At 41.7% G+C, this 22,080-nt stretch overlaps 3 protein-coding genes across 4 annotated transcripts in view; all 3 read left to right on the plus strand.

Annotated features, from left to right (window-relative positions):
* Positions 1 to 10,349, plus strand: part of CFAP70 (cilia and flagella associated protein 70) — a 78,628-nt gene extending 68,279 nt beyond the window's left edge. For both annotated transcript variants that reach the window (XM_068982516.1, XM_068982517.1), the window contains 3 exons: positions 4,385 to 4,486; positions 8,860 to 8,907; positions 10,213 to 10,349. In XM_068982516.1, the coding sequence (XP_068838617.1) occupies positions 4,385 to 4,486; positions 8,860 to 8,907; positions 10,213 to 10,293 (231 nt within the window). In that variant the 3' untranslated portion in view covers positions 10,294 to 10,349. The remainder of the gene's footprint in view (positions 1 to 4,384; positions 4,487 to 8,859; positions 8,908 to 10,212) is intronic.
* A 1,423-nt stretch (positions 10,350 to 11,772) lies between these two features.
* On the plus strand, positions 11,773 to 13,553 carry MRPS16 (mitochondrial ribosomal protein S16). The gene is made up of 3 exons (XM_068982988.1): positions 11,773 to 11,941; positions 12,607 to 12,867; positions 13,352 to 13,553. The coding sequence occupies exons 1-3, from the start codon at positions 11,929 to 11,931 to the stop codon at positions 13,483 to 13,485; spliced, it is 408 nt and encodes a 135-aa protein (XP_068839089.1). The 5' UTR covers positions 11,773 to 11,928; the 3' UTR covers positions 13,486 to 13,553.
* Positions 13,554 to 17,102: 3,549 nt separating this feature from the next.
* On the plus strand, positions 17,103 to 21,994 carry DNAJC9 (DnaJ heat shock protein family (Hsp40) member C9). The gene is made up of 5 exons (XM_068982887.1): positions 17,103 to 17,313; positions 17,486 to 17,626; positions 18,267 to 18,521; positions 20,429 to 20,515; positions 20,866 to 21,994. Exons 1-5 carry the CDS (start codon positions 17,134 to 17,136, stop codon positions 20,983 to 20,985), a joined length of 783 nt encoding a protein of 260 aa, XP_068838988.1. The 5' UTR covers positions 17,103 to 17,133; the 3' UTR covers positions 20,986 to 21,994.
* Positions 21,995 to 22,080: the final 86 nt, after the last annotated feature.

Below are 22,080 nucleotides of genomic sequence, written 5' to 3' on the forward strand. Positions count from 1 at the left end.
CATTATAGAAAATATAGATGATACACAATATGAAGAAAACATGAAAGTATTCTTAATCCCACCATTGATGATAACCAATGGTGTTAATGTTTGAATGCATTTTCCTCCAGTCTTTTTTTGTACATATATGGCGCTAGTGGTAAAGAAACTGCCCGCCAGTGCAGGAGACATACGAGACACAGGTTTGATCCCTGGGTTGGGAAGATCCCCTGGAGGAGGGCATGGCAATGCACTCCAGTATTCTTGCTTGGAGAATCCCATGGACAGAGGAGCCTGCTGGGCTATAGTCGGTGGGGTTGCAAATAGTTTGACATGACTGAAGTGACTTAGCACGGAAGTAATTTTAATGTATAAGATTGTAAATAATATATTTGCTACTTTGTAATCTTTTTTCTACTTGACAATATAGCATTGGTACTTTCTCACATCTTCAATTAGTCTAAAACATGAATTTTGATAACTGTATAGTATTCCCTGGTTTGGATGAATAAGTAAGATTACCATGTAATTTATCGTATAAACCTGGACACTTTTAAGAATGTAAAGGGCAATATTAATACTTACAATGGGATATAGTCAACTGGGACATGTGATCACTTATATAGAAGCCGTATGCCCTCTGTTCCACCTTCCCAGAAGGGATGTAAAACAACTGTTGGTGTTAAAAACCAAACAGCACTTGCGAAAGTACAAGAAACCAACTATATAAACTAGTCAGCATAAATCATGCTTCTGTTTGTTTTAAGTAGTATAAAAATATTTTTATTGATATAGAAATTCGGAAAAAGTTGTGTTAAGCCCGACTGCTAAGATGTCCAAGTAATCTCTGCCCCCCAATGAGTCTTTCAGTCATAGTTATACTATATCTATGTGTGGGGATATCACAATTTACTTGACCAGCCACTTAGTATTGGACTTGTCATTAGTTTCTACAATTATATTATCATAAATAAAGCAGGAATAAACATTCTTAGATATAAATCTCTGTGCATAATTCTGTTATTTCCTTAGGATATATTCATAGAGAATGTAGAAAAATGTTAGTCTTTATAGTGTCAACTCATGTTCTAGAAAGGCTATATACTGATTTTTACTCTGCCAGGTAAGAGAATCCATTTTACTATTAACTTCATCAACAACGGGCATTATCATTTGCCAATTTGATATGTATCTTTTTTTCTTGGCTGTGCTGCACAGATTGTAGGATCTTAATTCACTAACCAGGGATTAAAACTGGGCCCTTAGCAGTGACAGCATGGAGTCCTAACCACTGAACCACTGGGGAATCCCAATATGTATCTTAATTTACATTTTCATTACAAAGAAGTTGAAATCATGTGATACAAGTATTTCTTTACTTGTGAATTATATGTTCATTTCCTAGGTTGCATTTACCCTTCACTTCCTTGCAATTAGATGTATAACCCTAACACTTGGCTGAAACTTCTCTGACAAGGACCACATATAACACCTTAATTGCCAAATGCAGCAGACCCTTAGATGAATTCTCTGTGACACTTAACCTGTTGACTGCTAACTTCTTGAAGCCCTCTCCTCCATTGACTTCCACAAGGGTGTCCTTCTCAGCCTTTTTTTCGCTGACTCCTGGTCTTTTACCCACCATAATTGTTGGGTCCTCCTGGGTTCTATAGCCAGCTCTTCTGTCACTGTATTTCTTCTCACTAAGAAATATCATCCACCCCAGTGGGCTTAACTACCGCCTGTGCCCCAGTGAATTCTAAAGTTTCAGTTCCTAACACTTTCATGTTCTGACCCTTCTGTCAAACAGCTCCCTTTGGTGGTCCCCGAGACACCTCATAATTTGCATATCCAAAATATAACCTAACTTATCTCTGAAGGAGTCTCTCATTCCTTAAGCCTGTACGTTCCCCTTTATTCCCTATCTTAGTGAATGGGACTAAATGAACTCTGTCAACCAAACCAGAAACTTACAAGCTATCCTGGTCTACTTCCATTACTTCTAATTAGGCATCGAATATCCTATTAATTTTGCCTCCTAAATGTCTCTCGAGTCTATTCTATCCTCTTCATCCTACTTTTGCTGCTCTAATTCAAGCTTTATCCCCTTTACTTGCTAGGCTGCTCTCCTGTTCTCCCTCAATTCATCTGCTGCTGTTATTATCAAAGTGGTCTTTAAAATATGCAGATGCCTATTACTTCCCTATTTAAACCCTTCAATACTACCCCTTGTTTCAGAATAATAATCAGATTTTTTTTGAATTGATCTGGTCTCTCCCTAATCCTCTCAGTGTTATCACTTCCTTTGTTCTCTTTCTCTTTCTCTCTCACCTTATTTCTCTCTCCCCCACCCATCTCTTCTCCAGCCACACAGGTTTATTAAGAGTTTCCTGAGCATGCCATTCTCTCCGAAGCCTCCATGCTTCTGTATATGAAATTCCTCTTATCCAGAATGCCTTGAAATACAGCTAACAGCTCTTTATTTGCTGAGATTGACTTTAGCAATGTTTCTTCTCTGAAGCCATCCTTTACTCTCAGGAAGAATTATTCCTCTGTCCCTCCACTAAATTATACATACATACACGTATATGTATGCGTGGGTGCTTATTTTGTATCAGAACTCTTCATGTGTTTGAGTTTTCATTTTAATTTTTTATATATCTGTCATAAAAGGGCAAAGGTTGTATTTTTTTCTTTTGCATTTGAGGACAAAGATTGTATTTTTTTCTTTTATTCAAATTATCTAGCATATTGCCTGGCACAGAGTAAAGCCTTAGCAAGTATAAGTTGATTAAATAATTAATATCTCCAAGACATTTAAAGTATGGGAAAATGTATGGGCATTTTTGAAAGGCCATTGTTCATATTGTCTTGGGCCTAGAAACCCATTATCATCTTTTATAAAACAGGATAATGAACAGCAGTTTACTAGGGAGAGAGAAGTATCTTATCCTTTCCTTAGGTGGCCTTTTGGAAGATTTTACAAAGCAAACTCACCATATTAGGGGCAACAATGATATCCATGTGCCCAGAGCTCAGGGAGCACCCTAGAATCTCTGAATACTTTATAGATTGCTCAAGATTGTGTTATCAATAACTAATGTTAGGGGAAAGAGAACCTTTCTGACCAATAGTAATTTGACAGACTAATAGGACTTTAACTTAAGAAAGGGATACATGATGTAAATGAAACAACTACAGATGTGTCTGACATCCCATTGTGTGCAGGGAAATCACTGAATGATGCACACATGATAGAGAATACTTTTGGTTTTTCCAACCCTGGCACCTGAAGCTCCATGGGGCATGGAAGCCCTCATGGGCCTGCTGTAGAGAGAGGGAAGAAGAGGGGTATAAATTGAGAGCCAAGCAGACAGGGCCCCAGATTCCCCTACCTGATATTTTTTTTTTCAGTAGTATTTTTTTCTGCATGTTCTTTATTTACTTACTTATTTTTGGCCACATGTGGTCTTAGTGAAGAAGGCAATGGCACCCCACTCCAGTACTCTTGCCTGGAAAATCCCATGGACGGAGGAGCCTGGTAGGCTACAGTCCATGGGGTCGCTAAGAGTCAGACATGACTGAGTGACTTCACTTTTTTTTTCACCTTCATGCATTGGAGAAGGAAATGGCAACCCACTCCAGTGTTATTGCCTGGAGAATCCCAGGGACAGGGGAGCCTGGTGGGCTGCCGTCTATGGGGTCGCACAGAGTTGGACACGACTGAAGCGACTTAGCAGCAGCAGCAGTGGTCTTAGTGGCAGCATGTGGAATCTTTGTTGTGCCATGTGGGATCTTTGCAGTGCACGGGCTCTTCCTCGTGGAAGTATGCTTCTCTCTAGTTGTGGTAAGAGGGCTCAGTTGTCTCATGGCATGTGGGATCTTAGTCCCCCAGCAGGAATCGAACCCACATCCCCTGCACTGGAAGGTGAATTCTTAGCCACCAGACCACCAGGGAAGTCCCCTACCTGACTTTTTAATCAAAGCAGTTCTACTTTTAACTCGTTCACATCGCTCAGTTGTGTCTGACTCTGCGACCCCATGGACTGTAGCCCACTAGGCTCCTCCATCCATGGGATTCTCCAGGCAAGAATACTGGAGTGGGTTGCCATTTCCTTCTCCAGGGGATCTTCCTGACCCAGGGATCAAACCCAGGTCTCCTGCATTGCAGGCAGATGCTTTAACCTCTGAGCCACCAGGGAAGCCTCATATATTGGAACACCACCACAAAAGATTTTGTTTGAACAATGATTTCTGTTGCTAAATTTTTTTTAAGTTGAAAATTATTAGTATGGGTCACACATACACCAGTTATTTGGACATAGCATTTTCAGCCAAACAGATTCTAGCTGGCTTAAGTGGAAATTACTCTGACATAACAAATCACATTTCTTTTCCTTTCAAGCTGGAGGAGCTCACAGAGGCTGAGGATGCTCTCTCTGAAGCCAATGCTTTGAACAACTACAATGCTGAAGTGTGGGCATATCTGGCTCTGGTCTGCCTGAAGGTGAGTGTTTATTATCCTTACACTGTGTCCTTGGGCAGAGAGGTGAGGGGCCAAGTAAAGAAAGGGATAGTGGGAAGGCCATCAATTCATGATAGTTGAGGTCTGGTGAGCTTAGATTTGGTCATTATACTGGTGATGAAGGAGGGGCCATGTCTGGGAAGCTTCTCCTTAAAATGTGCCTGAAAATTATATGCTTAGGTGTGTTTGTCTGGAAAGAAGTGAGGCACTTGGATTTGGTGGTCTCAGGTGAGTGGTAAAGGGGGTGGACTGGAATTGACCACCAGTGGGGGTTTCAGGTGGAGTGGGCTCCATGCGACATTTTTGAGCTGCTCATCAGGCCCAACCCCAAGCCACACAAACCAAGCCCAGCCCAATGTGTGCCCTACCCCAAGACGAAGGAGCATGTACAGATCAGATTGTGGTCTGGGGCTGTAGTTAGGAGATGTGCAAGGGTTATGCAGTGGGATGGCAGATTAGACTTGGGGAAGAGAGGTTCTCCTTCTGCCCTCCTTTTAGCACCCCCTCATGTTTAGGACCTCAAGTCTGGGAATTGTATAGTCATGCCATTTATGCTCTGGATCTACCAAAAATGTAGGATATGGTCTATAAAAGCGATATAAAAATCCAGTGATTAAAAAAAAGGCAAAGTAGCCTATAAGGGTATAGACATAAATGAATTACCAACAACAGAAATCTCTGATAGACTGAAGCTATTTTCCCCAAAAGTCCTATCATTTAAAACATGTACCCAAAGCTGTGAAGCATTCTTCTTTGTAATTGTCTCTGACATTTTTCTCTGAGAGCAGAATTCAGTAGATAGTTTAGCTATTCAGAAAGATAGATTAGATATTTACCTGAGTTCTTACCTCAGCTCTACCAAACTAATCAGGAAAGGCATGGTGTTTATATTTTAAATGTATTTAGTTATATTTAATGACCTGAGTTCCTGTTTCATTAAAGTAGTTTTCATTTAAAAGAATTTCAAATGGGAGTGATATTGTATTAGAATGTAACAAGGTCAGATACCAGCAAAGGAGATTCTCTTATACTGTTTCTGAATCATTCCTTCCTGTTGAACTGCTGGCTAAGGGTGGAAATTTGTGATAGCTCCTTAACCTGTAGGGAATAACCCTCTCATAATTAAAATAACTTGCTTCAATAACTTGCACATTAGCCTAAGATTCAAATTGGGAATGATGAGAGTGGCCCTCAATTTTTTGTTGGCCAACATAATACAGAACCAACAGGGGATATTGTGATTATAAGAGAAACTAACAAAATAAAAATGATTGAATTTTCTCTTTGGAGTAAATATCAGTATGAGGAATACCTGAGTTCTTACCCCATCTCTGCCACAACTAGCTGTGGGATCCTGGACAATTTATTTAAACTTGCTGGGCCTCAGTTTCTTCATCTATAAGCTAAAATGCAAGATTTCAATACACTTTGCTCAGAAACTGATTGATAAAACATGGAAAAAATTAAGGATATGTAAGTACAGGAGACAGGGATCAAGACGATTCCCATTGAAAAGAAATGCAAAAAAAGGAAAATGGCTGTCTGAGGAGGACTTATAAATAGCTGTGAAAAGAAGAGACGTGAAAAGCAAAGGAGAAAAGGAAAGATATAAGCATCTGAATGTAGAGTTCCAAAGAATAGCAAGGAGAGATAAGAAATCCTTCCTCAGCAATCAATGCAAAAAAGTAGAGGAAAACAACAGAATGGGAAAGACTAAAGATCTCTTCAAGAGAATTAGAAATACCAAGGGAACATTTCATGCAAAGATGGGCTCAATAAAGGACAGAAATGGTATGGACCTAACAGAAGCAGAAGATATTAAGAAGAGGTGGCAAGAATACAGAAGTGTACAAAAAAGATCTTCACGACCCAGATAATCACGATGGTGTGATCACTCACCTAGAGCCAGACATCCTGGAATATGAAGTCAAGTGGGACTTAGGAAGCATCACTATGAACAAAGCTAGTGGAGGTGATGGAATTCCAGTTGAGGCATTTCAAATCCTGCAAGATGATGCTGAGAAAGTGCTACACTCAATATGCCAGCAAATTTGGAAAACTCAGCAGTGGCCACAGGACTGGAAAAGGTCAGTTTTCATTCCAATCCCAAAGAATGCTCAAACTACCACACAATTGCACTCATCTCACACGCTAGTAAAATAATGCTCAAAATTCTCCAAGCCAGGCCTCAGCAATATGTGAACCATGAACTTCCAGGTGTTCAAGCTGGTTTTAGAAAAGGCCGAGGAACCAGAGATCAAATTGCCAACATCCGCTGGATCATGGAAAAAGCAAGAGAGTTCCAGAAAAACATCTATTTCTGCTTTATTGACTATGCCAAAGCCTTTGACTGTGTGGATCACAATAAACTATGGAAAATTCTGCAAGAGATGGGACCACCTGACCTGCCTCTTGAGAAACCTATATGCAGGTCAGGAAGCAACAGTTAGAACTGGACATGGAACAACAGACTGGTTCCAAATAGGAAAAGGAGTACATCAAGGCTGTATATTGTCACTGTGCTTATTTAACTTATATACAGAGTACATAATGAGAAACGCTGGGCTGGAAGAGGCACAAGCTGGAATCAAGATTGCCGGGAGAAATATCGATAACCTCAGATATGCAGATGACACCACCCTTATGGCAGAAAGTGAAGAGGAACTAAAGAGTGAAAAAGTTGGCTTAAAGCTCAACATTCAGAAAACAAAGATCATGGCATCTGGTCCCATCACTTCATGGGAAGTAGATGGGGAACAGTGGAAACAGTGTCAGACTTTATTTTGGGGAGCTCCAAAATCACTGCAGATGGTGACTGCAGCCAGGAAATAAAAAGACTCTTACTCCTTGGAAGGAAAGTTATGACCAACCTAGATAGCATATTAAAGAGCAGAGACATTACTTTGCCAACAAAGGTCCGTCTAGTCAAGGCTATGGTTTCTCCAGTAGTCATGTATGGATGTGAGAGTTGGACTGTGAAGAAAGCTGAGCACAGAAGAATTGATGCTTTTGAACTGTGGTGTTAGAGAAGACTCTTGAGAGTCCCTTGGACTGCAAGGAGATCAGTCCTGGGTGTTCATCGGAAGGACTGATGTTGAAGCTGAAACTCCAGTACTTTGGCTACATGATACGAAGAGCTGACTCATTTGAAAAGACCGTAATGGTGGGAAAGATTAAAGGCAGGAGGAGAAGGGGATGACAGAGGATGAGATGGTTGGATGGCATCACCAATTCAATGGACATGAGTTTGGGTAGGCTCCAGGAGTTGGTGTTGGACAAGGAGGCCAGGCGTGCTGCAGTCTATGGGGTCACAAAGAGTCGGACACGACTGAGCGACTGAACTGAACTGAACTGACAATATACAGCCTTGACATACTCCTTTCCCAATTTGGGACCAGTCTGTTGTTCCATGTCCAGTTCTAACTGTTGCTTTTTGACCTGCATAAGATTTCTCAGGAGGCAGGTCAGGTGGTCTGGTATTCCCATCTCTTTCAGAATTTTCCATAGTTTGTTGTGATCCACACCATCAAAGGCTTTGGCATCGTCAATAAAGCAGATATTTTTTGGGAACTCTCTCATGCTTTTTTGATGATCCAACAGATGCTGAGTGAAGTCTATTAGTGAAGTCATATTATCTCATTTAAGTCTTACATGAGTACTTCATACAAGAAGTAACTAGGAGAAGTAGTGTTCTCCCTTCATATCCAGATCTACATGCAAGTAATGCCAGTATCTGCTTCTTCCACGATGGGATAAATTTTAGCAGTTAAAAACTTGGACTCTGGAGCCAGGCTGTATTGTTTTAATACCTGGCTCCTCCACTTACTAGCTTAATAACCCTGGCAAGTTATTTATCTTTTCTGTGCCCAGACTTCTCTATCTGTAAACTGGGAATTATAAATAATAGTGGCATGTAAATGATATACAATATAAATGTAAATAATAGTGGTATATATGAAAGTAAAGCACTTTAAAAGTGTAAGTGATTAAAACAATGTAAACTACAAAGCAAGTGCTATGTGTGTTAGCTAATATTAACAGAATAGCTTCAATACTAAAGAGGAACAAATGACTTATGGTGCTTTCAGGAAAAAAAAAAAAAGGCCAAGTTGTCTTTCAGCTATTTGAAATGAAGGAGGAATATATATATATATATATATTTATTTATAAGTATATATTATATTTACTATCTGGTTTCCCCACCACCTTTCATTTTCCTGCTTCCGCTTTGCATTCAGAGGTTCTTAACCAAGAAGCTGTGGAAGCTTCTGCTTTAGGCAGCAGTGGCGGCAGTGTGCCTTCTCCGTTTAATGATTATGGTATGTCTTCATCACTAAATTGTGCTGCTTTTTCAGGCTGGACGGCAACTGGAAGCTGAGCAGGCCTACAAGTACACGATGAAGGTATGATGCAGATACCTTTGCTATTTGTAGTATACTGACATTGGGAATGCTGGGAGGAAGCTGCTGGCTTAATTCAAGACTTGACTTCAGAGCATTTCACGATACGAAGATTTTTCTAGAGGACTTTCTTACCATCTTTGCCATAACCCACATATTACCATGGGAGATCTTTTCTTTACCCTCCATGGGCCTCATTATCCTCACATACAAAATGAAGGTGGTGTTCTAGTCCAGCAGTCAGCAAATTTTTCTGTAAAGGGCAAAATAGGATTTGTGGGCCCCGTGGTCTCTCTTGTAGCTACCACACTGTACCCTTGTAGTGCAAAAGCAGCTACAGACAATATGCAAACCAATGAGCACAGCTGTATTTCGAGTAAAACTTTACTTAACAAAAACAGGCAGCAGGCTAGATTTGGCTCATGAGCTATTGCTTGTGAATCCCTGGTCTAGTCTATTGGTTATGATTGCAAATAATGTGACTTGGAAGCCAGTGGCTTAAACAAATTAGGAGTTTTATTTTTTCTCATCTAATGCAAAGTCCAGAACATACTGGTACCACAGCTCCACAGTGTTAACAGAAACCCAACCTCTTTCTTTCTGCTTCACCAGTCATAACATGAAGTTTCCAGCCCTCACAGTTGCAAGACAGCCATTGTACCTCAAGCTATCACATGCATATTTCAAGTATAGTAAAGAACAAAGTAGGCAAAGGACAAAAGGGCCACACTAGCTATTTCACCTCCCTTTAAAGAGATGTGACTTTAGCTTACATTTCATTGATCACAATTGAAATTACTGTTAGCTGCTGCTACTCTGTTGCTTTTTAGTTGCTTACATTGCTGTCCTGAAAAGAAATGAAGATTTTGTTAGTGAAAGAAGAGAGTGGATTTGTAGGCAACCAGATGTGTCCATTACACATTGAGACTTTAAAATTAAATTCAAATCTAATGGTTTTGATTCCTATGTATTTTATTCCTGTCTCTCACCTGCCAAACAGTATTATACATTAGTTAAGAATATATTTGGGTATTAGGGTAAACTTTTTAAAAATAAACTTTTTTTTACACAAAAAAATGTACAAATTGTGAGCATTCATACTATGTAAATTTTTGTAAAGTGACACTTCCATGTAACCAGCACAGTGTTCTGAGACTTTTTAATGGAGTTACCATGAAACAGAGAATATAGGAAGAGTCAATTCCAACCTGAGGAACTATGTTCTTTAGCTGTGGCCCCACAAATAAGGAGTCTCCACATAGCTGTCAGGCGTGACGTATATGTTCTTCCCTTCTACCTCTTATGCAGTTAAAATTGAAAGATGAGAATCTGCTTGCAGAGCTCCACATGGTTCAGGAGACGGTTGGCTTTGGAAATCCATCTTTCTGACATCCTTCTACCTGAAGAATTTTCTGTATGGGATGCTGAGCTCCTTTCTTTCCAAGAAAAATTAAACCCTGGATGTTTCACCAGAATGAAGACTGGGGATAAAGAAAGAAATGATCATCAATATAACTGATACCCATTCATTTATTTCCATTGTCTTACTGAATGGCTATTGTTACTGGATGTTTTACTGTTTGACAGTTAACTGGATGGCAATAGAAAAAAATTAAATAAAAAACTCAGAATTCATCTGTTATTGTATGCTGAGATATACATAAGAATATAACTATTTGTGTGTGTGTGTGTAAGTAAGGTATAGTATGTTAATTATTAGTGAAAGCTTATCAGAATTACTCCTGTAGGAAGTCAACTGCTAAGGTCTGTGACCAGGTTCACTTACTGGAACTTAGGAATTAAGGCATCATTTTCTAAGGTGGGTGGAAAGGAAGAATGCTGTGCTGGGTCACTGCATTAGGGCAAAGAGCACATGAGTTGTGCCCAGATCTAACAGTGAACAGAGAAGCTGAATCGAGTGGTCTTTGCTGACAGTATCTTCATGGATATAAATCACAAGAGCTCTATGAAGAATCCATTACTATGTAACAGATGTAAAACTCCTCACAATTGAGGCCGTTATTCTAGGGCTAGAAATGACAAAGGAACCATACCTCACCCTTGTCCTCTTGGATCAGTGCACAGCAAAACCAAAAATAAAGGCTTCCTGTCTTTATTTTTTAAAGGAGGACACTGAGAGAATAAGAGGGACATGGAAAAACAGGAGGGAAAGTGAAAGGCACATTGGTAAACACAGGACAAAATCATTCATTTATAGTTCTTCTCTAGTTTCAGCCCTAATGCCACCTCCTTTATGAAGTCTTCCTGAGGAATTACCAGATTCACCTTCTCTTCTGCTCACCCCAGGACTGTCAGCTGCCTAGGGGCAAGGACAGCCCTCTTTCATCTCTGCGTTCTCTGGCACTGAGCCTAGGTCCTAACTGGTGCTCGGAAAACATCTGGTGGAAGGATGGATGGTGGCCTTCTCTGCTGGTCTCAAAGCGGTAAAGAATTTGCCGCAATAGGTAAGACCCGGGTTTGATCCCTGGGTCAGGAATATCCCCTTGAGGGAAGAATGCAACCCACTCCAGTATTCTTGCCTGGGAAATCCCATGGACCCAGGAGCCTGGCGGGGTACGATGCATAGGGTCGCAAAGAGTCGGACACGGCTGAGTGACTAACACTTTCACTTCCCCCCTTCCCGGGATTCTCCCAGTATTCCTCCCTTGGGCAGAGACCCACAGGGCAGTGAGGGCCGGAGATCCCACCGGGCTCGGCTCGCAGGGCATTCCCAAGTTGTACCGCTCCTTCTTTGTGGCAGTTAAGATACCTTAGGGCTCTCCGTGTTGTGTTACGGAAGTGCAGGGAAGGGGCCGGAAGAGGCGGGGCGAGTGGACCATTCGCTTCCGGTACCATGGTGCCTGGGCTCGGGTGGAGGAGTGTCGAAGTCTGCGGTTCTTCAGCGTTGAGCTTTCTGGCGGGTTGTTTGCGCAGCCGGAGGCTGTAGAGCGAATTCGCTCCGGCTCCGGGAAGCTCCGAGGCGTCGCAGCTGGCGCACAGGCCCCGGGGCCCGCCGGTTGCGCCATGGTCCAGCTCAGTGAGTGCTGGGGGCCTCGGGAGACCTTCCGGGCGGTCGTGGGGATAAGAGGGAGTGTGGACTGACTGGAGCTGCGCTCTCCTAGACGAGCTAGAGACAGTCCGTACCTGAAACTGCACACGTTTGATTCTGCCCTCAGTGGTTTTCTTGTTGGCTTTTAAAGTTTTCGCTGAACTCCTTTGAGATAAATGGCGTTCATTTTCTGGATGAGGCAGCCGGGCTTCAGCTTGTTCCAGAGACAGTAAATAGCAGGCCTGTGTTGAGTGCGATGGGTATAGCTGGAGTGTTTAAGAGGAGTTTCACAAAGAAAGGGTTTCTGAGTCAGACTGACAAGAATTGGTTGAAAGGAAGGACATTTTGGGCTTCCCTGGTGGCTCAGAGGTAAAAATCTGCCTGCAGTGCAGGAGACCCTGGTTCGATTCCTGGATCGGGAAGATCCCCTGGTGGAGGGCACGGGCAACCCACTCCAATAGTCTGCCTAGAGAATCCCATGGACAGAGGAGCCTGGCTGGCTGCAGTCCATAGGGTCTTACAGAGTTGTACACGACTAAAGCGACTAAGCAGCAGCAGCAAGGACATTTCAGTGGGTGAAGGGGGTTGTCTCATTTCCTTTTCTGCATTTTGTGCTCTCGATTCTTGTGTCTTAACCACTTATTTGTCTACAGCTACTGTCCTTTGCAAGGCCTATCGTGGAGGCCACTTAACCATCCGCCTTGCGCTCGGTGGCTGTACCAACAGGCCTTTCTACCGCATCGTGGCTGCTCACAACAAGTGTCCCAGGGATGGCCGTTTCGTAGAGCAGCTGGGCTCCTATGATCCAATGCCCAACAGTCATGGAGAGAAACTCGTTGCTCTCAACCTGGACCGGATCCGGCATTGGATTGGCTGTGGAGCCCACCTCTCAAAGCCTGTGGAAAAGCTTCTGGGTAACTCAGCCTAAGCCTTACCTCTTTGAGGGGATTTTAAATTGAAGTCATTTCCAAGATGATGAGAATTAAGAATGATTTTCACTATCTCCAGGCTAATCAGGACTGGAGGGAGAACTGAAATTGATCTAGTTGCCAGTTGAAATCTGGAGATTCCTTTTATAGAGACTTCATGAGACTTTTTGGATGACTGAGATTTTATGCTAAAAAAAAGGGGAATGGTGTGTTTTGCATGACTGTCAGTTGATGATTTTTTCAAGTAAGGAAAATAGTGTTAAGAAGTAGACAACATCCATTGTGATTTTGCAGTAAATGGAAGGAGGGGAGCTGGGGGAAGAGGTGAAAACATTTTGGCAAGTGAGGAATTTGTTTTGAATCTTCATCTTGGATCAAATCTCTGTTAGACTTCAGTTCAGTGAGACTGAGTTCCCAGGTAAACATTAGTTTGTATTGTTATAATGAATGAAAATCCTGTTACTTTTAGGTCTTTCTGGCTTTTTCCCTCTGCACCCGATGGTGATCACAAATGCTGAGAGGCTGCGACGGAAACGGGCACGAGAAGTCCTCTTAGCGGCTCAGAAAACAGATACAGAGGCTACAGAAACAAAAGAGAACTGACTTCAGTGAACATAGCAGTGGGAACGAACTTGAAGTCCTCTTAAAATGTTTGTGCAGAACTCTTAGTTTTATTATATTTAGAGGTGAATAAATGGAATTTTTTAAGTCATCCATGATCATCTGGCCTGATCTGAACAGAGCCCAGGGAGAAGTTTGTTCTTGACCGACATTAAGCTGGGTATAGATACTAATTAATTCTTTCAGCCTTCTTCAGGGGAAAGACAGTGGTTGTGGTATAGATTGGACTCTGGGTCCCCTGGGCAACTTTATAGCCTACTACCTTCCAAGATTTCCCTGTTTCAAAGTCCCCAACCAGCATGTCTGTCCTCTCCAAGTATTCCTTGTTTAATCATTTATGGTCATCCCACCAACTCAAGAATACGATTACTTCACTTACTGTTTTTGTAATTGCAGATTTACATTGTCTTGTCAACATACAATCTCAAATTTACAAAGGTAGTTTGTTACATGCTTTTAGGCTCTAATAATCTACTTTTTAAAGAAAGAATGCCTGGAAGAAAGTAAAGTACCTATGTACAACTTCCATGCAAGGTTATTTGTGAGAATTATAAGGTATCATGAAATTAGGTAGGATTGTCTCCAGTTTATCAGTGGGGAAGCTGAGGTTCAGAAGTAGAAACTTGGTCAAGGCCAAGTATTGGGCAGAACAGAGTCAGACCCCGATGTTCCTACCTGGAGAGCCCTTTCCAACATGTTATGTCTGTAGTGGGGGTAGTGAGTAAAGATAAAGGGCTTTTCAAAAGTCTACTTTTAAAAGTCAGTGACAAAATTAGGTTGAGGTATCATGGTTTGTCAGAGAAGGCAATGGCACCCCACTCCAGTACTCTTGCCTGGAAAATCCCATGGACAGAGGAGCCTGGTGGGCTGCGGTCCATGGGGTTGCGAAGAGTCGGACACGACTGAGCAACTTCCCTTTCACTTTTCACTTTCATGCATTGGAGAAGGAAATGGCAACCCACTCCAGTGTTCTTGCCTGGAGAATCCCAGGGATTGGGGAGCCTGGTGGGCTGCTGTCTATGGGGTCACACAGAGTCGGACACGACTGAAGTGACTTAGCAGCAGCACCATAGTTTGTTAATATAAATGACTCGTTGTGTCCCCCCAAAGCCTGTTATCTGTTCCACCATAACTGTAGCAGGGTTAGATGGCTTTAGTTGTCATTCTGAATAATACAAATTTCATAATCTGGTGTAAAACTAAAATATGGGAGATTTATATAGGAGATTCTAAAGCCTTATTGTTGTACCAACCTATCCTCAGTTTTATATTCTGAGAATAATTGCCAGCCACCTCAAACTCAGGTCATCAAGGCTCTCTGGGTTGTCACTAGATGGCCTCCACTTGCTTTGGGGAGGCTTTAAAGGCAGGACAGGCAGAGAGCAACTGACTTTATGGGAGTTTGATCTTGAAGGTAGGAAAAAGAAATGCTTTGAAAACCATTTCAAAGTTTAAAGGAGAACAGTCTATCCTGGAGAGTTTGAGGTCTTTGGAGAAACCTTAACTGGTAGAGTAGAGGAGAATGTAATTCTGGAAAGTACTGACCAATGAAGGGAACTGATGTGAAATAGGTATTATTTTGAGCTGTTGAATTTCTGCCAATTCGTGTATTCACTCTCTGCCCTGGTCTGTCTTTTATTTAAGACACACTTATGGAAACTTCTGTGTAAGCTCATCCTCTCCCTGATTTCCAAAGTTTCCTCTAGTCCTACTCTCGCTTTGGATTTCCAGAACCAGATATTTTACCAATTCTTGGATGATTGCATCTGTCTTGCTACCATCTCAAATCCAACATGCTCAAACCCACGTCTGCACTTTAGAAAGCCTTTGTTTCTAAAGCTTATATTTTTATCAAGATGGGGGTTTGGATCATGTTATCTCCACCAAAGTGGAAGGTGATTCAGGGACTGGAAGGTGAATGGAAATGATTCTGTAAAAAATGTCAAATCTAGAAGTTCTATCAATTAGATAATTTTTAGAAGACTGGTATTTTGTGCTTTTTGTTTAATGTAGGTTTTTTAAATTGCAGGGCTCAAGGGAAAGTCCCTGCCTAGCAGTCCCAACTTCAGTCACTCAGTCGTGTCCGACTCTTCACAACCTCATGCACTGTAGCATGCCTATCCTTCACTATCTCCCAGAGTTTGCTCAAACTCATGTCTGTTGAGTCAATGATGCCATCCCACCATCTCATCCTCTGTTGTCCCCTTCTCTTCATGCCCTCCGTCTTTGTCAGCATTGGGGTCTTTTCCAGTTTGTCAGCTCGTCACATCAGGTGGTCAAATAATTGGCACTTCAGCATCAGTCCTTCCAATGAATTTTCAGGGTTGATTTCCTTTAGGATTGACTGGTTTGATCACCGTGCTGTCCAAGGGACTCTCAAGAGTCTTCTCCAGCACTACAGTTTGAAAGTATCAATTCTTCAGCACTTAGCTTTTTTAATACTGTCTAGGTTTTTTGTAGCTTTTCTTCCAAGGAGCAAGCGTCTTTTAATTGTATGGCTGCAGTCACCACCTGCAGTGATTTTGGAGCCAAAGAAAAAATCAGTCACTGTTTCTATTTTTTCCCTGTCTATTTGCCATGAAGTGATGGGACTGGATGTCATATCTTGGTTTTTTGAACGTTGAGTTTTAAGCCAGCTTTTTCACTCTCACCCTCATCAAGTAACTCTTTAGTTCTTCACTTTCTGCTATTAGGGTGATGTTCTCTACATATCTGAGGTTTTTGATATTTCTCCCTGCAGTCCTGATTCCAGCTTGTGATACATCCAGCCCAGCATTTCGCATGATTTACTCTGCATATAAGTTAAATAAGGGTGACAATTTACAGTCTTGACTGACTCCTTTCCCAGTTTGGAACCAGCCCATTGTTCCACGTCTGGTTCTAACTATTGCTTCTTGTAGTAGTGTAGTTAATCGCTCAGTCTTGTCTGACTCTGCCACTCCATGGGCTGTAGCCTGCCAGGCCCCTCTGTTCGGTCCATGGAATTCTCCAGGCAGGAATACAGGAGTGGGTTGCCATTCCTGTCTCCAGTGGATCTTCCCCACTGGGGTATCGAACCCAGGTCTCCATTGCAGGCCGATTCTTCACCGTCTGAGCTACAGGGAAGCCCATACAGGTTTCTCAGCAGGCAGGTAAGGTTGTCTGATATTCCCATCTGTTAAGAATTTTCCACAATCTCTTGTGATCCCCAAATTTAAACCACATGAGATTGCCAAATGCTGATGTTACGCTGCTTTTCACTGGAAAAAAAAGCAGAAAGCAGCGCTAGGTTAAACCTAATATGAACGTTTACATTGTTACATAAACTGAGCTGGGACATTGGGGAAAAGGTAGAGATGAGGTTTTCAGAGTAAGGGGAGGATGGCCGGGGCTGAGAGAATTTGTGGAAGGAGATTTCGGTGTTAGGAGACTCACCGCCTCAATCCTGGCCGTCCCCAGCTTGGCCACGCCCCCATTTCTCGACGGCCGTAAAGTTGCGGCGTCGTGGCCCCGCCTCTTCCGGCGCCTCTTGTGACGCTAGCGCCTCGGGCTTTTTGCGCGGGAAAAGGTAGGCGCTCTTGAGCTTTACTCAGTGTAGCTGGGTTCAGGTGTTTTCGCTGAGCCCGCCGGCCCTTTGCACCGCTGCCGACCATGGGGCTTCTGGAACTGTGCGAAGAACTATTCGGCACCGCCGACCTTTACCAAGTATTGGGCGTGCGGCGCGAGGCCTCAGACAGCGAGGTCCGACGCGGCTATCACAAGGTGTCCCTGCAGGTGCACCCGGATCGGGTGGGCGAGGGCGACAAGGAAGACGCCACCCGCCGCTTCCAGGTGCGCTAGACTCTATCCACCGGCCGCCCGGGCTTCGCTCCGTCTTATGACCGCCCGGCCTCTCCCGGAGTGGAGTGAGCCGAACCCGGCCTGGCGTTTTCTAATCTTTATTTCTCGCGGCGCGGTTTCAGTGAGAGGTGGAGGGGTGATTTTAGTGTACTCTTTCCCGCAGATCCTTGGGAAGGTCTACTCCGTTCTGAGTGACAAAGAACAGAGAACATTATACGATGAACAGGGAACAGTGGACGAGGATTCTGATGTGCTCAGCCAAGACCGGGACTGGGAGGCCTATTGGAGATTACTCTTTAAAAAGGTAAAGAACTCTGGAGATTTTCTTGTGACCGTTAACATTTCTCATTCAACAAACCTTTATTGAATGCCTCTAAGGCCTTGCGTTTTGTGTTATTAAGAATGAGGATTTTTTATTTGGTCTCTAAATATTAATAAACGCACACACAACACAGACATTCCTTAGGAGAGACCCACTTCTTTGAAGAAGGGCAAATTTATCTAACCGTTCTGTTGAACCATGTATATAATGTGTGTTATAACACATGCATGTACATACATAGATACACACACTTACTGAAATGGGCCTTTAACTATCTGTTGGTGTAGAGTGGAGTGAAAGGGGACGTTAAATTTTTTTATAATATGTGTTTATTTTACAGAGCCAGGTGTAAGGCCTGAGTATTTTTCTGGGTCTCTTCTCACCTTTGGAAACTTCACTTAAATTTTCCTGGTGTGTAGCTTGGCAGTTCTAAAGATTGGACTAGGGAGAACCCTAGAAAATCTTTAACATAGAAAATTTGCTTCCTTGCAACAATTTCAACTCAAGCAGCTGTTGTATTTGGGGAGAAATAGTTTGAAACCTGAGTTAAGTTTTTTCTTGTATTCCAATTATTTAAAATAAACTGATTCAGAGTTACAGCATGTGTCTCTCATTTGTTCAGATATCTCTGGAAGACATTCAGGCTTTTGAGAAGACATACAAAGGTTCTGAAGAAGAGCTGACTGATATTAAACAGGCCTATCTGGACTTCAAGGGTGACATGGATCAGATTATGGAGTCTGTGCTGTGTGTGCAGTACACAGAAGAACCCAGGATAAGGCACATTATTCAACAAGCCATTGATGCTGGAGAGGTCCCATCCTATAATGCCTTTGTCAAAGAATCGAAGCAGAAGATGAATGCAAGGAAAAGGAGGGTAAGATTTTGAATGCCATTTACTATTTATATCTTGACTACTTCCCAAAAGAATTTGAGGATATTTATAATAATGAAAATAGAAATAAGACTGCTGAAATAAAGATAAGGCTTAACTTCTAGTTGCTATCTAACTAAATGAGCATAATGAGCTCATTAAGAGAAACTTTTTTTCCCTACTCTGTTGTGCTCAAAAGGATTTTAATGCATGGATTAGATAATCAGTATCACTTGAAATTAGCACTGAAATATTCTTCATATGGGCCAATTCTTTTAACCTTGCTGAGGCATTCTAAGGCAATAAAGTAACAGAATCCAGATACCTAGGCTCCACAGTGAGTCACTTGGTTAAGGGGTGAGAAGGTGAGAGAGACTGTAGGACTATGTCTTATTAATTCAAATTCCTGTATTGCCCAGTTTGATGGCAACCCATTCCAGTACTCGTCTGGACCATGGAGGAGCCTGGTAGGCTTGTCCATGGGGTCGCAAAGAGTCAGAGATGACTGAGTGACTTCACTCACTTCGATTCTTGAGTTGGACCCAGAATATACATTCAAAAAACAAAAAAAAAAATGGGGAGATGGGGTGAGTGAAATAAAAACCAACAACCAAAAACCAGTTTATTTTGATAATGGTGTATTTCCAAACACCCTTTGAGGTACACTTTTGTAGAGTATCAAGGATTGTGGTTTGTGTGTCCTCTTCACCCATATTAAACTGGGGAGTTGGTGAGGGTAAGGACATCTGGGTTTCAGGAGGGAGCAGATTCAAAGTAACAGATAGCTGTGTCTCTGGTCTTTACGGGAAGACTGGACTGGTATTAAAGTCACTCTTGCCTCAACCTGGCTTTCATAATGGGAATTCCAGGGAGAGCAGACAGTGTAAGATTGTAGCTCTTTGACAGGTACTTTGTTTGGCTGAATTGGAGGTGGAGTTAAGTCTGAGGCTTTTATGTTAAAAGGTGCAGGAGAAACCTGACAAGTGTGTTGAGAGAAGTGGAATATGTATCAAGATCATCACTTTGGCTTATAGGCTACATCTGTTAAGATTTCAAGCTGACAGTTTAAGTTGGCGACTTTTTTTTAGGTGAAGCTGAGCACAGCTGTGTTCAGTAATAGCCTGTTAGCTTGAAAAACTTCCCTAGAGTTTGGGGGGTGGAGTGGGGAATGGAATAGTTTTGACAAAGAGTTCTGCAAACTTAGAGAAAAAATAATATTAAAATAAATAAATTGATTTCAAGGACAGAAAAAGTAGGTAGGGGAAACTCATTAGAGTAACAAGGTTCTAACATATCATCATTCACAGTATTAATAGTATTCATTGCTATTTAGAAAATTCTCGGGGGATTGGGGCCTCTCCTAGTCTTAGGTGTTGCCCTGGAGAATGAACTTACTAACCTTTCCCAAGGTATTCTTGGAATCAGTGCCCTAGTAAAATGTGGCAAGAGGAGGTGGCTTTGAAATCTGTTAAAGAAACATTAAAACGGAATTTGTTAAGAGTTTATCCTAACTACTCGGGAAATTTTAAACCAGAGTTGCACTCTTGGCTACCACAAGTCACATGTAATAAATTTGGTTTCCAGAGGAGGAATTTGAGGTGCCTGTGTCCTGGCAACATTTTGAGAGCATCCTTGGTTAAGTGACCTTTCTTAGCTCTTCTAGCATTTTGTTTTCCTTCCTGTCCCCCTATGGTTTATGGAATCAAATGACCTGCTTACCCCTAGCAAATACAAATGGGGAACACTCAGAAATGCTTATTGGAAAAAGAGGATCTACTGCTTGATTTTATCCTTTTAATTTATATAATCCTCCAATTGAAATGGTCTTAACAGATTTGCTTTTGGGAAAGAGGGTGTATTTTTAGTATTTGCTAGGTTGGCATTGTATCTCACATGAGTTTCTGTTTTAGGCTCAGGAAGAGGCTAAAGAAGCAGAAATGAGCAGGAAGGAGCTGGGGCTTGATGAAGGAGTGGATAACTTGAAAGCAGCCATTCAGGTAAACTGTGAGGTTGTCTGTGAAGCTTACCGCCATTTCTTTCAATTTCTGCTTCTTACTGCTAGTATTTCTTTGGAGTTCATATAGTATTGTAGGCATTTTGTTTTCATCTTTTAAGACATTCAGGAACCATACAGTCATCCTTTAAAACGTACAATTCAGTGGTTTTTTTAGTATATTGCTCAGGTTTTACCATCATCAGCACTAATTCCAGAACATCTTCATCACTCTAAACACAAACCCCTTATCCACTAGCAGTCACTTTCTGTTCTCCCTTGGCAACTGCTAAATACTTTATTTCTGTGGACAGTCTTGAGTTTTGAAAGCTTGTGTTTTAACTTCTTAAACAGAGCAGACAAAAGGATCGGCAAAAGGAAATGGACAATTTTCTGGCTCAGATGGAAGCAAAGTACTGCAAACCTTCCAAACGAGGAGGGAAAAAAACGACTCTCAAGAAAGAAAAGAAATAATGGAATATTCTCTTCAAAAGTCCATAGGTGTTAACTGATGCCTTTGTAGGGAAGGTACAGTCAAGATTTGAAGAAAAAAGTCAACTCAACTCTTGAGAAAAGTTGTCTTTCAAGCCTAAATTATTTGGATCAACTATCTAAACCAAGTAGACTCTCTCAGCCTGGTCTTAGTATATCCTAGAAATATGCTGACATTCTGTGAGGTCCTCCTATGAAGGAGTTTGGTGATGATCACTGAGGGAGCGGGAGGGTGAATGCTTCCTTGAGAGTACTCTTCTGTATGTCTTCTGTATAAGGAACTATCTAGAATGCAGATCTGTCCCTACCACTTTTAGCGATTGTTATTTTGCCACATAGGAGTGAGCTTCAGGGTATTCAGTGGTGTGTGTTTTTTAGGACATGTACTCTACCTAGCCTTCAACACTTGCTGGACATCTATTTTCCAAATACTTACCAGTTTGCTTGCAGTTTTAATGTTCTTGCATACGTCCTCTCTTTTTTTTTTTCCCTCCTCAACCAAGTTTGGCACTCTTTGCTTGAGGTGTATAGGAGAAACAGGTGTTCAGATTACTTCAAGCACTTTTGTAAGAATTGTATAAGATTAAATAATCAAGTGAAAGATGACTGTTAAGTTCCCAGGACTTTTTAAGTGATCTTAATATGATCATTTAAAAGATGATTTATTAAGTATATGAATGGTGCCTAGGATAAAGAAAAGAGAAGAAAAGTAGTTCTAGCCAGCATTGTAGCAGATAGCCTAGTTTAAGTTGCAAGAGATGCTGTAATCCTCTCTGTAACTGCTGAATGTCCTTAGGGTCAGGTTACTGAGCGTGTCAGAACTTGTTTCGTCATCTATAAAAGGGTGAGGCTAAATACCTTGTTAACTTTGACCTTGAAAGGCAAGCTGTCTTGATCCAGTGGTTTGTTATGTTCTTATGGTATTGATTTGTGAGAACAGTACAGAGATTTTCATTTATATTTAGTAGAACTGGTATGAGTTCATTAGAATATATGAAAATTTCTTAGAGACTGTTCAACTTAAAATCTCTGATTTGTAAGCTAATATATTTAATACCATATGCATAAAACAAGCCT

The sequence above is a fragment of the Capricornis sumatraensis genome, chromosome 10 (genome assembly GCF_032405125.1).
Source record: "Capricornis sumatraensis isolate serow.1 chromosome 10, serow.2, whole genome shotgun sequence".
Taxonomy (NCBI): Eukaryota; Metazoa; Chordata; class Mammalia; order Artiodactyla; family Bovidae; genus Capricornis; species Capricornis sumatraensis.

What these genes read in the sequence shown, in the direction of transcription:
- DNAJC9 (XM_068982887.1), top strand. Translation starts at nt 17,134, where the DNA reads ATGGGGCTTCTGGAACTGTGCGAAGAACTATTCGGCACCGCCGACCTT. An exon ending in ACGCCACCCGCCGCTTCCAG is followed by an intron (nt 17,314 to 17,485) that starts GTGCGCTAGACT and finishes TCTTTCCCGCAG; the next exon opens with ATCCTTGGGAAGGTCTACTC. An exon ending in GGAGATTACTCTTTAAAAAG is followed by an intron (nt 17,627 to 18,266) that starts GTAAAGAACTCT and finishes TCATTTGTTCAG; the next exon opens with ATATCTCTGGAAGACATTCA.
- MRPS16 (XM_068982988.1), top strand. An exon ending in GCCTGTGGAAAAGCTTCTGG is followed by an intron (nt 12,868 to 13,351) that starts GTAACTCAGCCT and finishes TGTTACTTTTAG; the next exon opens with GTCTTTCTGGCTTTTTCCCT.